This window comes from Apteryx rowi, unplaced genomic scaffold (genome assembly GCF_003343035.1).
Source record: "Apteryx rowi isolate R43461 unplaced genomic scaffold, aptRow1 scaffold_570, whole genome shotgun sequence".
Lineage (NCBI taxonomy): Eukaryota > Metazoa > Chordata > Aves > Apterygiformes > Apterygidae > Apteryx > Apteryx rowi.
In genome coordinates, this window is record NW_020450839.1 from 531789 (window position 1) to 554345 (window position 22557).

The following is a 22557-nucleotide window of genomic DNA, read 5'->3' on the forward strand; positions in this document are numbered from 1 at the left end:
ATCATTGTTTTGTATCATACTAGTGACTAGAGACTTCAACAGAGATCATGAATCAGTTTTACTGAAGTGATGGCTATATGCTGAGATATAGCCCCTGTTTTAAAGCTTCCAAATTTGCCATCTAAATAGGTGTTTCTGAATCTGAATTGATCTTGAAGGTGAATGCCATCTAATTCAAAACAAGTCTAAAAGAATTAACAAATCCAAAGATAGCAGTAAAAGATGCATTTTGAAGACAAAGCACTTGTCTTCAAACTGCCTGAGGAAGGAGTGCCTCTGCTGGACAAAGAGCACATTATTTATGTGAAAGCTGCTTTCCAGTTGTCTGTGACCTGTCACAGAACTGGAAATTGCCAGTGCTAGTTGCAGTACTTCCTGTTGATGGCAAAGTGCAACAGAAGGGAGTTTATAATTCTGTGATGCAGAATGCAAACGAGAACTATAGGAAAACTTTTACCCCTGGTCTATTCACTCTATGAACACTGCTGGTCCTAGTACCTGGGTCTATATTGTGGAACTGCAGTACTGTTTCACTGTGACTTTTCCAGCTTAGCGTCTTCATTGACGCAGCTGATCCAAATGTGCCCTTGTGATTTCTCTATATAATTTGTTTTGCTGGTAACAATGAAGTTCTTTTTCCAGACTAATGCCATGCTGCATAAAGGCATAAATTTGTTTCCTTATTTATTTTGCTGTGAACAGATGGAATGTGCCTTTAAACATTGGAAGCGGGGATTCCCAGGCCTGCTGTGCTTGGAAGTGTCCTTGCTGAGGAGCCAATTAAAACTAAATAAAGATTGACATGGCCTGATTGAAGCAGAAGAAGATGGCTTTCTTCTCAAGATTGTCTCCAAGTCATCTGCACTGCAGCTTGTGTAGACCAGAAATGGCTATACACGTGCTAGCTCAGATACTCTCATGATCTTCCATACATCTTTTTGCCCTTTGATTCTTTTCTAAAGCTTCTACATCATAATGCGTTTTCTCATGGTATTTTATGAATAATCTTAAATAATTCAAGTTATTTACTAGAAAGAAGAGGACGTTACATACAAGTGAATACAGTTTTTGTTGTAGGTTAACAGTAAAAGCCCTAGTTTTGCTTGCGCAAAGGCTTCAGTTGTCGTCTCAAGGCTACAGTGTTGCAATGAGGTACCCCTTTCCATCCTCACACTTCCTGCAGTGTTGTCATTCCAACACAGTTCCCAAGGAGCATGGGCACCCTGCACCATCAGCATCTATAGTAAGTTTATGAAGTAAAAGTGAATTATGGAGGAGGGTTTATGCCATCAAACTGGCATCAAAGTTAGTTACACAAAGTCAGTGAAAGCCTCCAAACCAGTCAGAAATTGTTTCCCTCGGCTGATGATAAAGAAAGGCTAGGCTTCTAATACAGACTCACTAGCTAAGCTGTTTAAAAGCTAGATGCTGCAAGAGTCCCTCTATGCTAGCAGCATAGACCATTCATTCCAAGTTATGCAAGTACCAGGTCAAACCCAAACCCCACACAACTTACCAAGATTGTTTTTCTTCTTTGTACAGAGCTGTTACGTGACTCAGCCCCAGTAGAGTTTGCCTTACTTCCTTTGCAAACAAAGCTGCAGTGGATAGCCTCAGTAAGAGCAACTCTTCACGTTGCTGTAGCTGTCAGAGATCAGACAAAGAAAAATAACCAAACATATTCTCACCTGAGCTACCAGCTGAGGAGGCTATGACAGCAATACTGCATAATACTAAACCAAAGTACTGAGGCACAAACACGGTAGAGCAAGCAGCTCACTCCACTGCACTGTGGTAGCTAGATCTCTCCTTGAAGGGCAATTAAATTGGAAGCAGACAATTGCCCAGGATCTTGCTTGCACAGGCTCGTTAACATCAAAAATCTGCATCTGTGGCACAAGTATGCAGTTTTGTGTATCAGCTTGAGATGACTGGGAGATCAGCATTAGTCCTAGTACCTGGAGTATTAAAATACACCTGACTTTTGCTTCTCAGTTAATAGGATTATTCCACCTCCTTTGAACACACTGTTTGCTTTTCTCCTCAAAGAATTTGCATGCTTCACTTGACAATTTTAAGAAGATGAAAAGCTGGAACTGGCCTGGAAGTTGTCCTTCCATTGCTGATGCCCGTATAGGTTTGCAGAGTCAGTAAAGTTAATGAATAAAGCAGACAAAAGCAGCATTAAAATCACTTTTTTTTTTTTGATTCATAAACACATTTATCAGGAGCATTTTTAAAAACATCTGAATGATTTTAGGATATTTAGTAGAACTATTTTCGAGTACTCTAACCTGCAAAAGTTAGATGAATGTGGGTTTCTGAAACTCAGGGAACTCACATTTGCCATTTGAACAAAAATCCCTATCCAAACGTGATTTAATCAGTATATTTAAGAAGTTTTATTGTGGCTTTACATGTTACAGCAATATCTGGGAACAGAAAAAGAAACATCTTTCCAGATATTGCATAAGTATACCTCTGTCTAGCTATCTAAACTGGCACAATGAACAACAACCAGAAGGAAGAGATACGAATGGATTTATGGCTTAGCAGATTTTGTTGTAGTTTTGCCAAAACCTTTGAAGATACATCTTTGATGCCATTCTTGGCTAGCTAAAACATGTGGATTCCTATTCCTATGTAAGTCAAATTGCAAATGTTGCTGCTAGCATCTGTCTTGCAGTGCAGGTGCTTTTAAGATGCTGGGTCTGACCAGAGTAAACATGCTGTGTATAAAAGAATAATTAACCATACAGATGCAACTTGCCTACACCAGTAATGGGCATTCCGGAGTTCTGCTGAGGTTCGGTCCCATTGTCTATCCTGAGTTTACTGGAACTGGGGAACAGAGGACAGCTATTTAGCTTTGTCTATCTATTGTGCATGGATATGCTTTTGATAGGCTATGGAAATCTTTGCACCAGGCAAACAAAACAATGCAGAATTTGTCAAGTCATTTCCGTGCACTGGATTTAATAAAGACAGATACCAGATCCACTGATTGGTGTCAATGGTTAAGTAACCAGCTATCACCATTTTTAGAAGCATGCATGTGCTCGATGTGGCCATCTAGTGGGATTAGAGGTAAATGCAGTTTGGTTAAAAACCTAGAGGAAAGGAAAGAACCCCTTTATCCTAAGTTAAACCTGATTTTCAGATGCAGTAAACATCATAAGGAGATGTAAAGGGAAACATCAGAGAAGTCTCAGCATAGGTTTTTCTTTTTTCTAAGTGGTCAAAAGAGTTCTTTTATCAGAACAGTTGTCTTCCCAGATGATAAACTACACCCCTTTTGCATCAACCGCAAGGTAGGTTGTCAATATAATGGTCAGGGTCATAGACTTCTCCAGACTCTTCAAATAGTAGAGCAGACCAGTGAGAAGGTGGGGATGTCCTCTAATGAATGACTGTGTGCTGCTGTAAATAGAGCCTGCCCTGTGTGGAGGGGAAATCTCATAGTCCTTCAGGGATGCTACATGCCCTCTGAGTACAGGGAGATGTTGCCCTTAAAGCTGAACTGGACAGGCTGGCTGTGCTGGAGCTTTACATTTCCATGCAATTCCTGCAGAGAAACTCCAGACAGAAGAAGACTAGGAACAGGCAGAGGGCATTTCTACAGGAATGATTCACTTGTCCTCATGCTTAAAGGCAAAGCAGAGCAGGCCTGGGAATCCCCAGTCTTGTTTTCCGTCTCCAACTCAGAAGCGTACATCTAAAGGATTAAAGCAAGGAGGCATTAGATTCTAGCCTGACCCACATAATTATTACAGTTAGTTGTTATAAGAAAGCCTGGAAATCAGTTCTTTCTGGTGGTATTCCTGGCTTATGTGTTCTTTAACAAATGACTCAGTCTTTCTGGGCCTTAGCTTCACCTTTAAAACAAAAACAACTTATATACCGAGGTTGAAGTTAGCAGGCCTGAATCCAGACTGCCTTGGGCAACTGAAATCAAAGCAGCCTTTCAGAATTCAGTTGGTTTGTCCACTGCGATCCTCCTCCACTGTGGGACATAAACTGTAAGAGTTTCATTTCCGTAACAATGCAGGCTTTAAGGAACGAAGGAAAATTTCTTCAGGCAACTGGGGGGGAAGAAAAAAAACCTCTCTGAAGATGGAAAAAAAAGCAGTGACCCTACTGGTGAAAGTAACAGAATTTCTAATAAAGGTTGGCAGGTTTTATATCTCCCAGTGCTCTCACAGAGCTCCTACGGCATCAGTAAAGAGCAGCTTGGTGGGTAAGTCAGGCCACATTGATCCAGAGATTACTAAACAAAGATAAACTATAATTTGGGTATGACAAAGTGACACATCTCTGCACGAGTCCTGATTGTATTAGTTCTCAACACATTCTGAGAATTATACCAAAGCACAGCTAATGGCTGTACCTGATCTACGTCTTCAAAGAAATTATAGGTTGCTAGGTAAATATACTCTTAATGGCTTGAAACCGATAGAGTTTTGGAGTATCCTGACACTTTAGAGGCTAAACAAAAATGATTCTGACTTGCCTCTGCAAGTCATTACTTCCACCACTACCTGTGTCTTTTCTCTTATAGAAGCTGTGCTGGTAAATCAGCAGACAGCACTTTCCACAGAGTGAAGAGTAAACTAAATTTTCAGCATTATGGTGCACAGTACCACCCAACATGAGACAGTGAAAAAAAGTCTTCACCACTTGTCCTACAGGATCGTAAGTCACATTTTGCAGGGACAGGCTGTTCAAACTCTGACATTTGCAGTCTACTAACATTCTTGCATGCTTTTGAATTTGCAAGTTAATTTTAAGATTTCTAAAGTAACAAAATATGTCAGTGTATTTCTGGGAGCTCTTACTGAAAGCACAAAGGGAGACCTGTAAAGCATTTTCATACTCCATCTTTGAAAAAAAAGTTACACTATTTAACATATAGCTGAGTTAACTTGGTTTTCAAAAAACCTCTTCCAGTGACTGCTGAAACAAAGCAATTAACTGTAAACTGTTTTTTATTTATGGAAAATGGAATGCTTCATTAACAAACGTTTTAAATGGGATATGAACAACACATTACAAAACAAATGAGTTCACATTGGCTTGAGGATATAATATGGCAGCAGCTTAAAAAAAAAATTACACTTACAGTAACCCATAAGTTACGATTAATGGTAACCCTGGGTAACAGATTCATTTCTGTTGCCATCTTGCATTAAAAATTAAAACACATTCAGTAGCGACGGTTGAAACGGGGATCATTGGGTCTGTTTGCTCTCTCCTGGCCAGCAAATCCTTCTCCTTGCATTCCTCCTCCATGCATCATCTGGCTTTGGTTGCCACCTTGCATGAAACCTCCACGCCTAAAAAAAAAAAAGAAGATTCAGACATTTTAATTTTCTCTTGTGACTCTGGTTGTCAGGCTGAGAGAATGCATGTTGTTTACACTTCCTGTATGATTTTTCACTCTTCAGTAAGATGCACTAGATAAAAACCATGGGAATATTTTATTATTCCCTGGCATCCAAATAACAAATCAGATAACTGATGCTCTCATAAATTCTTTTTTTTTTTTTTTTTTGGCTAATTTAAATATAACAGATGTCCTTTAAGGGGAAAGGAAACTGGAACAAGAACAAATGCTTTGCGCCTCATAACTTTCTTACCCTGACATGCCTCCACGATGCATCACATGGCCAGGTCTGCCTCTACCTCCACCTACAAAAGTTCAAATGCTTCCTTTATATCCATAGTAACAATTTTACTTCATCTCCAAGGCTAATAATGCCTGTAATTTCTGCTAGAGGTAGCACACCTAATGAGCTCTTCTGCAAAAAGCATACCTTGCCATCTCTCATGATCCCGTCCTATCATTCCTCCATCCACATTGCTTTGCCATGAACGATCTTGATGTCCTTCAAACTTTCGACCATGATCTCCCCAGTCACGTCCATCCCTGCAAAGGTATTAAATTCATGTAATTTTACGTTAGCTGGAACATACAAAATAGATTCAAATAGAACACCCCAGTCACAAACATATTCAAAGTATTCACCAAGATGCATGCCTATCCTGTATTTATACTGGTCATCTGTTTAGTCAAATCTTAGTAATTAGCCTTCTGCACAATCTCCCTACCCCAACATATAAGAAAACAGGATTTTCTTAATCTGGTTCACACTACATTGATTCTTTCTCCAAATATCCCAGCTTGCTGTTTTGACCATCAAATTTTTTGGTGTGTTCTGTAGGCTGGCTTACTCATAGGATTAAAAAAAAAGTGCAAATCTCTTACTGACTTGTTTTCCTTTCAAAGGCTGACAGGATGGTCCTGCCAACAACTACAAATTACAAACCAGGGAAGAAAGACTACCATGAAAATGTGAAGCCTTAACAGAAACATAAGCAAAAGTTAACTGAAACCATGAGGACTTTCAGATGTGAAGTTGGTTAAAAAAAAAACATGCCAAGATATATGTTTTGATGCAAAGGCAATTGAAAGAACTACTCATTTGTAGTCCATCCAGCAGAGGACAGACTTAGGGGTAAAACCTGGATAAAGCAAACTGCGCTTCCAAAACTGCATCCAACTTTTACACATGAAAATATTCATTAGGTGCACATGAAAAAACATTCTCATGCATACTAACCGAGATTGTGGAGGGATCCCTCTACTTTCACTCATTCTTCTGTCAGATCCGTAGCTACCCCAACTCTCCCGAGAGTCCCGTGAATGACGGTCCGGTCCTCCGTGGCGCTCATCTGGATAATGCTAGAAGAAAAAGAATGTTTATAGGAATGCCCAAATCTGACTCTATAATTGTTAAAAGTAGCTCAGCTGCAATTACTCAATCTCACGGCTTAGCCATCAGCAAAGGGCATTTGAGGATTCCAAGACTCCACAAAAATCATCTCTCACTGCTTGAATCTGCCCTGAGAGTCTTCCCCTTTCCCCTCACCCACTCAAAAACCTGCAAACGTCTTTACCAGTTTTGCTGTTATTTCCAAACGACCTAGCAGAGTGAAGCTTCCTCAGTGACCTACTTACTCAGTTCCATGGGTGTTTTGTACCTCTGCATTTTCTCTACAATCATTTGCAATATTCTACCTCTTTTGGCATGCTTCACTTGTTTTGTTTACAGCATGTCAAAAAACCTATATCTGACTTTTATAATGAACAAGTACTCGAACTACAAATTCATCCTTACCTACTAAAGAAAAAAGGACAATCTTATAATGGATATGTATTTCAGTCTACATAATTTACTTGTTAACTACTGAAATTTAATCTGACACACACTATGGGAAACTGGGTTATAAAAAAAATTAGACATTTTGTAGCTTTATAAAGCAAGTATCTAAAAGCAACTCACTTGTCCATCCCGATCTCCCATCATTGTTCTTGATCCATCTCTCCTACAAAGAGCCAATTCAAATCAGATTCTGTTAGTAAAATATACAGTAGTCTGTAACAACCCAATTAGTGTAGGACTTTCACAGATGAAAAATCCTGCTTCCATGTAGTGCCAAGAGATAGCTGGAATATATGGAAGCCATAACACATTTTAGCTTGCTGGAAAACATAATCGGTCCTAAGATATAAAACAGAATATTCATGGTCTAGATAGGTCCCTGGTGGAAAGTGCTAGGTGTCTACAGTATTATTTAGATTTTTTTCAGAATCCTACAAAAAAAACCCCAAACAAACAAACAAAAAACCCTGTGAAACAGCATCATAAGCAGAACACTCCGAACAAGCCTGCCAAAAGGTTTAACTCATGGCACAGTACGGGTCTCTTCAGGGTTATATAGGATTTCAAAAGAAAGTCCACAGCCACTAAGCCACACTTAAAAAATAAAGCGCAAAACAAACACACAGTACAGAAAAGGCAGCAAAATGCAACACTAAATATATTTTTCCTTTTGGTTTCAGGCAACACAGTGAAGGGAAAAACACCAACCTGTCTATTGAATGGTCTTGATAACGGCCACGATCCCGATGATCAAAGTCATGGAAGCGATCCTGGCGACTGAAATCTGAATGGTACCTATCATTCATTGCCATTCGTTTTGCTTCTGGCCAGTATGGATCATCTCTCCTGAGAGAAAGAGCATATTCATTTCAGTCAAGACAGTGATTTTTTTAAATTGTTCTCTCCCTCCAAACCATGCAAGCCAGAAGCATGTAAATAAGTTCAAAGAGGGATTCGACAAATTCAGAGAGGTAGGTTGTTGGGGCTATTAAACATGATCATCTCAATGCAACCTACCCCTGCAGAATACTGGAAGCTGAGAATGTATGGAAGGAGAAAGACAGCTTTTCATAGTGCAGGCTGACAAGACAGAACCTAGCAGCAACATGTTTTCCACTTGTATTTGCTGGCTTTACCTGCCATCTATGTCATATGGTCTTCTCATTGCAGACCGACGTTCCTGTTCATAGCGCAATTGCTCATGCTGGCGTCGCAGTTCTTCTCTTTCTCGCTGAATGCGATCTTGTTCTCTTCTCCTTTCATGCTCTATGTGCATTCTTTCTCTCTCCAGTCTCTCTCTTTCCATTCGTTCTCGTTCAAGACGCTGTCTTTCAATTTCCAGTCTCTCACGAGCAATCTCAAGCCTCTCTCTTTCTTCTCGTTCCCGGATAGTTTGCAGGTGCTGCTGTCTTTCCCGACGCTCACGTGTGCTATTTTAACAGAAATGAAAGGTTACAGGTCTAATACTTCAACAAATAAATGAAGTTAAAGGGAAAAGATTAAACCCACAATAATTGCAAAGTTGGGTCAGTTCCTCTAAATTAGATGTACGGGAGGGGGGCAAGGAGGGCAGACACTCAATGTACACATGAATTACTTTATTTGGAGACTGACTGTATTGCCCCCAAAAGTATCCATCTGTGGGGGCAAATAATCCTGTACAGTCATGAGAATTTGAACCCAAATGCCCCAAGCTCTTTCCTTCTATTCAAATGTAACATCCAACTCTAAAGAAGCAGGAAAGGTGAGCTGGGTAATATGACTCCACTAGAGCTCAGAAATCCACTTAGGATAGATAAGCTTTTCCATCTCCATTAAGAATGATGAAAGCATTTCCCCCCTATCCAATTCAGCTTTCCTTAGATAAGTTACAAAGTTCTCTAATGACTGGAAAATGTCTCAGCATGGAATTCAGATCACGGCTTTAGCAGGGAATTTGAAGTATAGCCATTACCACCTCTATCCTGTATTAACCATCATAAAAAGAAAAAAACCCTCAAATGTAATTAAGTACCTGAATTAGGTTCTTTACTAAAAGGATCCAAAGTGGAAACTTTGAAGGGTTGCTGAAAAATCCTACAATTTCTCTACAGACACAGTGTATTTAAATTCAAAAACATTCACCTTGTTTTATTTCAAATGCTATGGAGACTTTGAATACTGTGACAAGGCAAGGTCTTATTTTGAGAAAGATAACCCTTCTCCTGGCCTTTCCCAGTATAGTTGAGTGCAGGGAGTTCAGAATTATCATTTCTCTACTAAAATGTATTCTCTGCTAAGGAGAGCAGCATATTTAACCAATCTAAAACCCAACATCTACAAAATGGAAAAAAGACCAAAGAATTTCAAGCTCAATATTCAAAACAAGTAGTGTTAACAATTAGTGCTTTTCCAATTCAATAGGTATGTGACCCACAAACGTATAACTAACTACGAATAGAAGACAAATTAGAAAACTCTTCATTTCTTAATCACTTAAATTAAAAGAAAATTATCTTCATTCTGGGGAAAAAAAAAAAAAATCAAACAATTTCACTGTTGCTCTTACCGGCGCTGTTCTGCCTCTCTCATTTTTCGTTGTGCTTTAATTTTGTCAAATGGCACAATGCCTTGTCTCTCTCTGCTCTCTGATTTGCGATCCTGACTCTTAATGCTCTGTATTTAATATTGAAATAGAAAAACTTAAGGGAGTACATTTACAAAAGGAAAACTGTAACAAACAATACTATTTCCATCCATACATGTGTGTCAAAGCTTGGTCTTCGCATTAAAAAAACCCCCAAAAACAACAAGTTGTGCATTTTTAATGTTGCAGAAACATCATATATTAACACAGAAGACTTAGGCTCCCTCGTTTAGTTTGGCTGGACTTCATTGCTGAATATGGTATCAGCCATATGAAAAGTATTTTACTAATTAAGATCTAAATACATATCATAGAAACTCTCATCAGACAAATCAGTAAGTGTAGGTTATATGTAGCTTGGCAGGATTCAATATCTGTTTCTAAGCAAAACTTATATATAGCGTTCCTCTGCAGAAACATTACTTACTCTGTCTTTTGATGTAGTTGATGTTTTCACACTAATAACAGGTTCTCCTTTAGATTTATCCATTACTACTGTTCTCTCTGTTCCTTTACTTCCTAAATAAATTGGAGGTTGAAGGGGAAGAGACAGGGAAAAAGAAAGAAGGAAAAAAAAGAAAAAAAGAACTCTATTACATAGGCCATTCCTTTCAGTGCTAGAAATCACCTCCTCTAAAATGCAAAACAGGCATTTAATCCTCTCTTCAAAAAACACTTCATCACCTACAATTATTCCTAGCACTTCTGTTAAGGATGAAATAATGTCACCCTCACCACCCCTCAAATTATACTATTTGAATTTCCACCTGAGAACCTCAACACATTCCTGAAACACTGGCAGGTTTGAAAATAACTAACTGCTATCAATTGTTCACATCTAACTGTGTCTTTTACACTTTGAAAGAACAGTAGCCAAATTACCTGATTTGGTAGTTTTAGGTTGATCTGATGAACCAGGTTTCAGTTCATCTTTATCTTTTCTTTCTTTTTCATCTTTGTCTTCTGTTTTTTTAGAATCATCTTTTTGGTCAGATTTCTCATCCCTTTTAACACTACCAGCTCTACGGATAGATATTGATACAGATTAGAGTGATACAGAGTAAGAGAAAAGAAAAATGAAGGAGAGAAAAAAATGCTAGCAACACAATAACGAAGTAGAGTTCTGATGTGCTAAAAGAGTCATAATTAGATTTCTACAGATTTCCTTCTACAACTTCTTCTGCTATGATATAATACAATCAGACCATGCTACGCAGTTTTCTCAAAAACTCAGCTGAGATTCAGATAATTCAACTACATGCAAAATGAAAAAAATCTATATCACCATGTGCTTAATGCCCACAAAGATTCTTACAAGAAGACATGACAATTTATGAAGTGCAAATGTGAAGCATTTTTGTGGTGCTGCTGCCAAACACAAGGAAGTTAATACTACACAGTAACTAGGCAAGCCTTTCTGAGCACTAGATGAAATACAGGCAAAAAGTTTGTCAGCAAATAGCATTTAATAGGAATTATTATGAGAGAAAATAATTAAAGCAAAAGACTTAATGCCTTTCAGCTACTCTCACTAATACTAAAGTGGAAAAAAAGCATAGTGCTATAGAACACCATGTTCTGGGAAAAGGATCTTGGAAAACTGATCTTTAACTGTGATGGCATCAACATTCTCGAGAAAGCCCTGTTCTCATGAGTAGGATTTAAAGAAGAAACAGAGTGACACATTGATCAAAATTCTCAAATGACCTTTTCCATAGATTTATGACAATGGAGTACCACAATCTCTTCTGAAAAATGAATGTAGCTAAATTAAAAGGCATGCTTGAAAATGCAAGATTCCATTGACTAGCTTAAAGTACATAATGGAAACATAAAAGCGAGGGACTGAACATCAACAGCAGTATATTTTGTAGTAAAAGTTGTAAAGATGAACTCGTTTTGAATGTTTGCCACAGAGATTTCTTAACATAACTTTGCTTCTCCTGACAAATCAACCTAAATTGAAGAATAGCAAAACATCTATGGACACAGAATTTGTAAAACAATACCTCTCATTGACTGTTTCTTTCTTCACTTCACTCTCTTTTTTTTCAATCGGCTTCTTTCCAGCAGGTTCATTTTTTGCCTGAAATTTATTTTGCACATCAGCAACTGAGAATGTGGTCTCAATTGTTTGTACCATCTAATGCTGGTGAGATATCTTTGGGGAATAGTACTCACTTTTTCTACAGAAATTATTTTCCCATGTAACTCCGTTTTGTGGAGATGAGTAATACATTTTGTTGCTTCCTCAGCTGTCGACATTGTAACAAAGCCATAACAGCGAGCACCAGGACTACGAGCATTGGTGACCACTTTTGCACCAACCACCTTTCCAAAAGAAAAAAAGATGCATTAACCTCATTGTAGTGAGTACCCACCATTTAACAGCAAGAAGTGCAAGCTCCATTTCTACTCTGCTTTATTCCTGTCCATCATCATTTATGAGATGTCTACTTTTAACAGATAAACACAAAAGAAATATTTTTTGGAGCCAAACATTCTTCTGTTGCCAATGCAATGCTGCAAAGGCTGAATCAACAGAGGGTACTCAAAGAGTAAACTCTGTTTTGGAAAAACAAACAAACAAACGGTTACCTCGATATCAACAACATCATTTTGTTGAAGAGCAACAAAGGGAATAAGAGCCTAGCGCAAATTTGTAAGACAACTTCCACCCACATGCTAATGCTTGCTCAACAATCTGCTAAGTCCCATCTCGCCTTCAAAAAAATGTTGCTTTTTGAGTCACTGCTAAGAGGCAGACAGAATGTTATCCATAATCCTGTTTCAGAAACAGAAAGTTCTCCCAAAGAAATATAGCTTTCGAAGGCCTACATAAAACACCTAAGTCTTTTCGTAAATGTTGCTTGCTTATGCAGATAGATTTAATACAGCTCACTTTGTATTAGAGAAATTAATTTCACAGAAGCTTCATATTTTAAAGTACAGCTGAATAAAGAACATACTTTTGAGCACTGTATTTACTGCAGATATACTTTTACCTCTTGGAAGCTCTGCTTCTGTTAATACTCCAAAGAGAAGAACAATAATTTTGTTTTAAATGACTAAATGTTACTAAGGCACCTAAGCAGAGGCAAATACTAAGGTAGCGGTCACATATTTTTTTAATTACATGTTTTACATTCTGTGCTACTTCTCTATGGTCAATACATTCCAGCTTACCAGATGGAATTCTGAACAGATAAATGGAAGACAAATACTGCATTTTTTTAATGATATGCAGGGGAAAAAAAGGCTTGATTTAATTTGCAAAAAAGTAATAGTCACACGTCATTCAAACAATCTCATAGCTGTACTACACTTAATTCATTTTTGTGTTTATTGCAAGGTTGCAGTTTAGGTTCTACAGTATTTCTTTAGTTAAATATTCAGTAACCCATTGCTAGCACACACAGCTTTCTCTAACTATAACCTGCTGACAAAGTCATCTGTAAATACGTTTCCAGGTTTTTAGAAAAATACTTAATAATCATCTCAGTGCAAGCAAAGTTATTAATTCTGGCACCTGTCTTTAATAAACTAGTTCTTTCAACTTCCCAATTGATAGGGAGATTTAATTTGCCATTTTGTCTATCATTAATAACTGCAGTAAAAACACCCAAAGAGGTGCTTTTTTAAGCAACAGTGTGATCTCAAGACAAAAATAAATCTTCAGGTACTGAGACAATTCTTAAACACTCCACAATAAATATGTTTCAACATTTACTGCATATTTTACTTAGTCCTAAAACGCCTTTAATAAACAGCGTTAAACTCGCTGTTTACTGTGAATTCCCAATGAGTGAAGATATTACGATAGTACAGCACAGGAGACAGAAACATATTCGAACAGCCATTAGCTGTTTCAAATAAAGGACTGGAAATGGAATTTTACTTTTATTTAGCGGTGAAAGATACAATAAAAAAAAGCTTAGACAGGCATTCAGTGTGAACTTGTGCAACTTTTTTCTTGTTGTTCCACAATATTTTTGATAATTCTGTTCTTTTCACTGGTATTCTCAGTGGCAGGAACACAGGAAGTCTTATTAAGACAGATTCAAGTGAAAAATACTGAAAGACTTACCTTCCCATATTTGCTAAACAGATTCTTCAAATCTGTAGCTCTGGTAGTGGAGGCAAGTCCACTCACCCAAAAGTTTCTACTAGAACTGCTAGCATTGCGACCTAAATAGAAACAAAACAAAACAAAGCCCAAACCCCTGATTATTTCAGCAACTATTTCTAAATTAAAAAGGAGCAGTTCCACAAACCTTGCATGTTTTTAAATCATAGAGCAAATGAAGTGCAATGTGTAACATTTCCCTCCAGCATTTCATATTCCTAAAGGCAATTAGTACTGAAGTCCAAAATTTTTAAGATGAAACTACAGGCTTTGATAGGTGTGACAGAAGTACGTTATGTCATTCTTCAGAGATGCCTTAGTCCAAACAGTTTGTTATTTGGAGTAACTGTGGCTCTTCAGAAAGTGTCTGGATAGATCCCAATAACTCTGCACTTACGGAAAAAGGCTGAAGACCTGTAAGGTCTGTGGAACTGGGTTAGTACGTTTGTGTGCTCATATGAGTCTTGCCCTCCTTACCACCAGGACTCCAAAGGAGTGATGATGGGATGCAGATTAACCATAACTCTCAAGGAATGACATTCACCATAAAGAAAGCATGAAAATCTCTCTCTAAATTTCTGCTCACATGGATTCCAACTGGGGTACTAAGAATTCACCCATCACTTCAGTTGAGGGAGTCAGAAAAGTCCTGGTTTAAGTTAACTACAGAAGAATTGCAGAACTCCCAATCTGACATCTGAACTAGGATTTTTTTTATTTTTTATTTTTATAAATGTTTACGAACTTGTAAAATCTGAAAATCCAAGGCCTAGTGATTAATAAGAGTTCAAGCTGAACTCAAAATGCTGACATACAAATCTCTAAAGCACAATTAGTTCTTAGGCAGTACAAGAAGGTTGCTCATACTCTAGATATCTCTGGTGCTTGAGGGAAAGGGAATAGGTGCTAGTAGCTGGCATACTGCACTGAATGACTTAGGCTCATCTCCATAAACTCAGTTGTGACAAGCAAGTCCAACCAGCTCTTCCATAATTTTACTGATTCCCAGTTGAGTTCTCTTTTACTGAGAAATGTACTAGAGTGAAACCAGGGAAGAATCTTTATCCCTTTTCTAAAGGTTCTGATTTACTCAAATTTTAGTATTTGCTTGTCAACTTGAAGCACTTAAGTTGGGATACTGTTTCCAGCCTCCTTTGAAATATCTTTACTGTCCTTTTATTAGTCTTGATAGCGTTCAGTTCCATAGACTTCCACAAACCGTGTGAAGCAGGTCTCAGTCTAGCTATCTGCATTTCTGCCAAATGCTATTTTGCTTGGAGGTTTAAGAAATTTCTCAGAATTGCTTTCACTGAGGGGAAATATTTCTTCCAAAAACTTTCTGACCTGCTATCTTTATTGAGGTGTCTTTCCTTTGAAAATCAAGAGAAAAACAGAAGGGTGCAACACAGATATTCTTAGATAAATCCATAAAAACAAAAGCAGACCTCTTTTTCACTTTGCATAAATAAATAAATAAATAAATAAATAAATAAATATTATCCAGAAAGAGGAGGGCAATTTTGGATATTTAACAACTGCATAGATTCCAATGTTTTGCTACTAAAATACATCATTTAATACAAAAAGAGTGTTTCCCAAAACAATCGTTAGATTTTTTTTAATTTTCATTTTTAAAAAGAAACATACCTTTCTCATCTTTTGAGATTATCTTTGTATCTGCATCCTCAACAGGGCTAAAGACAAAAGATCATGTTATTCAAGTCAGAAAGAAAAATAACTAACTATAAATTATGAAAATGCTAGAATTAAATACCTACCAGAAAAAATGTTGCAAACAAAACCACACCTTTGTATGCTTGATTTAAGAAATCTGACAAGAAATAAGGGAAGTCAGATTCTTAAACAGACTTATATTTGGAAGAAGTTTAAAAATAAGAGTAATTTAAGAAAACAACCTTTGAAGGTTGAGGAAGGAAAGAAATCAAACCCTCTGTGTTTACGAAAGATCTGCACAAGGAGAAATAAAACAGATTCTTTAGGAATAGGCTACAATTTCATCAGTCTTGGTGGCCAATTGAAGGAAACAGCTTATTCGCATCACTTAATGACCAATGAAAAAAAGATAGCATCTGGTCTAGAACGGAGAAAAAACAAACCTCTTTTTCTGATCACCGCCCTCACTGGTTGAGGACTCTTTAGTAGCAGGGGATTCCTCAGAATTAGCTTTGTCTTCTGTTTTCTTGGCATCTTCTTTGCTATCTTTGGCTTCGGGACCTGCGCCTTTTTCCGCTGTTTCCCCACTAGAGACTTCCAGGCCTTGGGATCGTTTGCTACTCTGATCGCTTAGGGTCTCTACTACTAAAGATTCAGAGTCCAGTTTCTCTTCCTCTATTGTCTGTTCACTTGTCTCCCCTTTTGCTACAACTAAACGCTTTGCTTCCTTCCTTGCCAAAGCTTGTGCCGATTTGCTGTCCAAATCTAAAGCATCTTCCTCCAACTGAGCGGCAGCAAGAGCGTCCTCTTCCTCGGCTAGCCTCTTGCCTGGCATCACGTTACTTGCTTCCTGTGCATGTGGCTGCTCCACTTCAGAAGTTTCTTCGTTAAGTAGTTCAGATTTACAAGTTTCCCCCAAAATGTCGAGTATTTTCTCATTTTCTACGGATTTAACAGGAATAGAATGGCACAAGATTTAATCACCAGGGAAATACAGCAATCACAAACGTGGAACTGGCATGGCTGCCACACTAACACCAAGAGAACTTCTAAGCTACACAGAGATTGGAAAACCCTAGTGTACACAGTGTTAAAACTACTACGCTAACTGCAGTCTGACAAACTACCGTATCAACCCTAAAATGTTACAGGGAAGAAAAATGCCCCCACAGATTTAACAAAAACCTTCTGGCTGATCTTTGATATTCTTCATGAAATCGTTCAAGTCTGTTTCTTCTCTATTTAGCTTCCAAAGTCCAAGATGCTTAACTGAATATATCAATGCATTGAAAGTTCAATTTCCTAATTTCCGTGAAATTCTTTAAGCAGACAGTCCAACATGAAAACTGGGCATCTTCCGATGGTGCATGAGTGTGTTTGCAGTCCACAAAGTGAAAAGTATCTGTATGGAATTTCCAGGAAGAAACTCTCTTCTTTCTTCTGTATCCAGTAACTAATCTTTAAATTTTAATGCCCTACAATATCTTTTTACTGCTTTCACTGCTCTCTACTCAGTTACAGAATTAAGGTGTATGCGATATCACAAGATCTGTTTACAAGTAGAATCTTTAGCTTTTAGACTGTGATTAACTTCTCTAAATCCATTTATGTAGTTTAACAGGTTTTTAAACCATTTCATTTCACTGAAAATACTTCAAAGGTGACAAGCATTACTTCACAGATCTGGGGATATGATTGGGTTTCCAATCTCTATGACCCTGCATGATCTGGATTGTTCATCATAAAAATAATGCAAATTATATGGTTTTTTTTTTAATAGTTAATGGTTTAAAAAGTATTAGTTGAAAAGACAGGAATATGTTTTTCTTTAACAGTACCTGGCTCCAAGTGTAGTTTCTCCATTTTCTGTATGGGAAAATGAACACAGAATCAGGATTTTATAAATGTATATTGCAATATAGAATAATAATTCCCCCCTCCCCCTCAAAGATTTAGAACTACACCAATTCACCTACTACAATTCACTCTGGTTTTCACAGTCCATTTGAACTGAGTATTTTATATAAATTTTTTTTTGCAAACTAAAGCAAAATCAAAATTTCAACCACAATCGTGTCCTCATAGCTGATCTGGAATGTTAAAGAAACAGAGCAATAAAGCACTTATGTACCACATCAACTACAGAGTGAAAACAAAAAACGCCCCATACTGCATATTTGTACTACCTGACACAATTAGTAGGAGAAAGATGAAACCATTTTTGAAAAATCAAACTAACGTGACTTTTCCCAAGCAAGGAAAAGCATCAGAATACTTCTGTAATACTTTATTTTGGGGCACAGTTTTCATTCTAGTACAAGAACATTCTTATTTGCAACAGAAGTGGAGCAGGAGGAAGTCTTAATAGCAAACTAGAGACACACAGATGACATTTTCATTTGGCAGATCTGAGTAAGATCAGTTATTTGCTAAATTCTGGTAAAATGTCATATTTTATCATGTTTTCTCTTTTGCAGTATGAACACAGAGTGAATACTGTAAATCTGAAATACAGCTACATTTTCAATTTACCTTCACTTCCATTAGATCAGAAGAACAGGCATCTAAATTGTTTCCAATTTCATCATTATCTTCCTAAAAGAGTAAAAAAGGAATTATAGCATTCCTTACAGGAAAAAAAAATAAGTTAGCTTACTGAGAAATATTACTGTATACAGTTTTCCCTGGGAATAATATAAGAAATATTTTCCAATATCCCAAAGATCTCATTTCCTTCTTCAGAACGTTACCCGAGAATGAAGAATGACATACAAATATTCTTGATGATATTAGCAAAGGAGTACCTTTTTCCAATTACCTTTTATTTTAATTTCAAAATGATGTTGTCAACTTCAAAGCTATGCTGATTTAGAGAGGAAATACGTTAACCTATGTTTCTTTGGTGACTTTACATAACTTCCCACTTTTTTCCTTCTTTAGTTTCTAACTGAAAAAAAAAAATTAGAAACGATGATGACTTAGGTTTCCACTTTTCTGAGAACAAAACACATCCCAAAAGTTCTCTTCCCCTAAGATGTGATTTTAAGACTCAAAGCTCATCAGTTACATGATTCACAACAGCTCGAATTTACAGAATACTAAAGATTTGCTTTTCAGGTTAACTGGACATTGTTGCAATGACAGTGTACTTCATAAGGTAAATGGTAAAAAGTTGAGACAGTCACGATACGTCCAAAATAAAAAAGGTAAGGAGGCAAGAACAGATAGTTACTCTGTTCATTTAGTAGCAGGAGACTCTGCTATAAAAAACATTTCACATTTCTCTCAAACCAAGTCAAAAGACTGGCACTGTCAGAACAGGGGAAACTACAGTACATAAAGATTTTCATGTATGAATAGTCTCTATGAGAAAGCCCTACAACCTAAATACTTTCAATTGGGACATTATTTCTGCATGCAAAACATACTTCTTTCTCTCTCCATATATAGAAATATCTAGATGGAAGGATATCTGTGTATGTGCATACCTCAAAACATATATGAACGGGAAGAAAAACATATTACCTTCAATTCCAGACCAACGGCATCTCTTTCACAGCAAACAAAAAAGTTAGTGCAAGGTAAAGCACACTGTGACCCTGCTATTATGAACATTTTAAGCCTCTAATAGATGCAAGAGCACTTACCTTTTAAAGAGTAGGACACAAGAGCTGTTAATGTGAAGTAGAATCCACATTAAATTCATGTCCTATATTACACTGAAGTAACTTGTTTGTGTGGCCATATCCTTATTAATTACCCTCTGAAAATTGTAGAGACTTCTAATCACTTACTTCATTTTCCGTTAGCTGATCTGGAAGTTCTTTCATTTCTGCATCAGCACCATCTTTATGATCTGACAGTGAATCAAGAATATTATCAGGACTATAGTCTTCTCCACAGTCTACAGCACTGCCGTTATCTATTTCAGCTTCATCTAACACACTAATATCCATCATGTCAATATCCTGCAAGGTATCCAGACTTGCTTCAATATCCTCCTATAGAAAGAGAAAGGGTACGTGTATATTTACTGTGGTTTAAATGATGCGTGTGCTTAGTAACTGCAATCACGGCATCACTTACTTGCCCATCTCTAGAGTTTTCTTCTAGTCCATTGTCTTCAACACCTTCTTCTTCTGGTTTTCTTCCTAAAAATAGTATTACTGAAGTGAGAAACAGCACTAAATTTCATAATATCTGTACTCTTTGCTAAATTAGCTATTCGAGGCTGAGTCTGTTTCAACAAAGAATCATTAAGGCCCTGATTCAGAAGTCCAGTTATGTCTGGAGATAACTGAGGATGATTTACCAGTCAGTGAAGGTAAATGGCATGAGCACGAACTAGAAATAGCGCAGTTAGGTGAGCAGCTATATTTTTCAACACCTACACTCCTCTCATTCCACAACACTGCAGTACATAAAAAGATAATACTCTCTAGGAAGATGTTCCATTTAAAAGAATGACCTTATAATGATTGCCACAAAAATCTCCCTCTTACCATTTAAGTCTATTTATCATGCAAAATGGACTGAATATTGGCAGCATAAAATGTCTGTCCCCATGCTTCATGCAGTCTATGCAGCTAGTGATGTAGAATTAGTCTTCAGGTTTAAGATTTCGGACACGCAAATCACATTTAGCCATGTTTGCTCCAGCAAACTCGTAACGACTCTTCAAAAACTCCCCTTTCTGTACTTTTACTGTATTATCTCAAAAGAAGTAGCTTATAAATAAATTTCCAAAAGTGTCTTTGAAGAACTGGCTATGAACAATTAAAATAAATCATACCTAATATGGCCCACATCAATAGGTGAAGTTTTTGAAGCAAAACATATTTCAATGACTAATGAACTACATAGAATAGTTTACTGTCAAAACAACAGACAATTATAAAATAAAATAAAACACTAACAAATATTATACACATTTGTATTTGTGCAGCAATGATTTTTCTTATTTCCAGAGCGCTACAATTTGTTGTACTTAAAATTGTAGCCCAGTGATGATGGGGGTTCAAGGGCTTCTATGAAAAATGGAAAACATACAAACATAGTTATGGCAAGGGAATTAGTAATCAGGGTGTTGTAGATCAGGATTAATATGCACTGGCAGAGCTTTCCATGGGAGCTTACACTGCAGCTGCTTGCTCTGTGCTTGGCACAGTTCTGCACTCAGGGTCACAAGTACTAAAAATACATTTGCAACTTAAGGTCTTGCCTACAGGTTTCAAGACAAGCTAGCAGAAGTACGCTTGTGTCGTGTTATTGTTTAAACTTGCCCTCACTGACTAATGCAACAAAGTTTTACAGTTTTCCATGAAGGAAAAAAGAAAGAAAAAAACCCAGAGAAAATGCAAAGGATTTTTTTATTTTAGTGAAATAGAATAAATCAACATTGTACTCTAAGTCCCAGCTACTTGTAAAACCAAGAAACTGTATTTGTCTGGACTCCGTACCTTTGCCAGTTCTTTTTGGCATTCTCTTGTTGGTCATTTCTGAAGCCACAGGAATTTCATCAGGATCTCCTCCTTCATCCTCAATGGCCTATTGGAGAGAGCAGCATTGTATCTATGGTTTTGTTTGTTTCTATGAACTTTTAAGGATTTGTCAGATGGAAACATTATTACAGTCTCACCCTCCTGGAGGTCAGAGAGCCTATTCAGCCCTCCCATCCATCAGCAACAGAGACCAATAAAGTCCAATGCAGCACTACCCCGTAGCCAGACCAGGCTACGAGCAGGGATGAGGCTCTCCCCCCGTCTGTAGAGATAGCTCCCTATCCAGAGGATGAGTGTTTCATCTGTACAAAACCGAGAGTGAGAGCTATGGGAACTCAAGCACATGTGGCAGTGCTTTCTTCTCAATGTGCAGACCTAATGCAACTCATAAAAGGAGCAGGACGAACTGCATTATACTGGCCTCAAAGAAGTCAGTGAAAACGCCACATTCGGGAAGGGTCGGAGAGATGAAGCCAGGCGAGTGTGCGCGCAGGGGGGTGAAGACGAGACCAGTGGAAGGGCACCCTGTGTGTGTGCGGGGTGTCAGGGAAGGATGTATGCACATCAGGGACAGGCGGTGGGGGAAAGACCACGGCCACCGGGGAGTGAAATCAGTAAGTAGCACGTCTGAGAACTAAGAAGAGGCAGAGGCACGGGCGGCTGTCCGGGCGCTGCGGGGCGCCGCGGCCTCCGCAGGCGGCTCGGGGCGATGGCAGGAAGCCGCGCTGCTGGGGGCTGCCAGCGGCCCCTGCAAGGGGAGCGGCCCTGCGGCGGCCGAGGAAAGGGGGGCGCCGGTGCTGGCGGACAGCCCGCGGCTCCCCGGGAGCCGGCGCGGGACACACCCCTGGGGCGGGCAGGCGGGCGGCAGCAGGCCAGTGTCGGGCTCCTCTCCGGGCCTCCCTCGGCCCCGCGGCCGGGCCTCCAGCGCGCATGCGCCGAAGGCTCTCCGGCAGGGGACAAAGGGCCCGGATGACCCCTCCCCCGCCCCTCTCCCGCCGGGCTCGCTCCCCACCTTCCTCAGCCGCTCCATGAGAACGCTCTTGTTGCCGCCGCTGTCCAGGTTGCGGCGCTTGAGCTCGGCCCGCAGGTCGATGACCCGCAGCTCGCTCAGCCGCCGGGTTTCGGGTTCTGAGACGGCAGCCGCGGCCCCACCAAGGGATGTGAAGTCCCCCAGCCCGGCCGCTGATTGACTCTCCGCCATCAAAGCCCCTTCAGTATTCCGCTTCGAGCCCGAACGCACGGGGCAATATGGCACAATCAGGCAACTAACGTAGCGATCACAGCACAAAATGGTGGGGAGGCCAAGACGCGCTAAGGGGAGCGGGAGAAAACCCGCTGCGCGCAGGCGCGGAGAGAAGAGCGACGAAAGCCGGGGGGGAGAGGGGAGCTGGAGGACCACGTGAGTGA

General features: G+C 38.8%; 1 protein-coding gene across 4 annotated transcripts; it reads right to left on the reverse strand.

Annotated features, from left to right (window-relative positions):
- Positions 1-64: 64 nt before the first annotated feature.
- LOC112973862 (scaffold attachment factor B1-like) lies at positions 65-22531 on the reverse strand. 4 transcript variants are annotated; one of them, XR_003256092.1, is made up of 23 exons: positions 22163-22531; positions 21109-21196; positions 19736-19800; positions 19444-19650; positions 18182-18244; positions 17488-17515; positions 16093-16591; positions 15623-15669; positions 13937-14037; positions 12031-12180; positions 11859-11935; positions 10732-10871; positions 10277-10368; positions 9772-9878; positions 8360-8653; positions 7932-8069; positions 7344-7386; positions 6621-6742; positions 5814-5926; positions 5637-5688; positions 5120-5333; positions 3902-4082; positions 65-3715 (listed from the first exon to the last, which is right to left on the reverse strand). XR_003256092.1 is itself a non-coding variant. In XM_026082244.1 (21 exons), the coding sequence occupies exons 1-21, from the start codon at positions 22349-22351 to the stop codon at positions 5204-5206; spliced, it is 2745 nt and encodes a 914-aa protein (XP_025938029.1). In that variant the 5' UTR covers positions 22352-22531; the 3' UTR covers positions 4968-5203. The 4 variants fall into 4 exon arrangements, 2 of the variants coding, with proteins under 2 accessions (XP_025938029.1, XP_025938030.1); XR_003256093.1 differs by lacking the exon at positions 3902-4082; XM_026082244.1 differs by lacking the exons at positions 65-3715; positions 3902-4082 and having other exon boundaries at positions 4968-5333.
- Between the last annotated feature and the right edge of the window lie 26 nt (positions 22532-22557).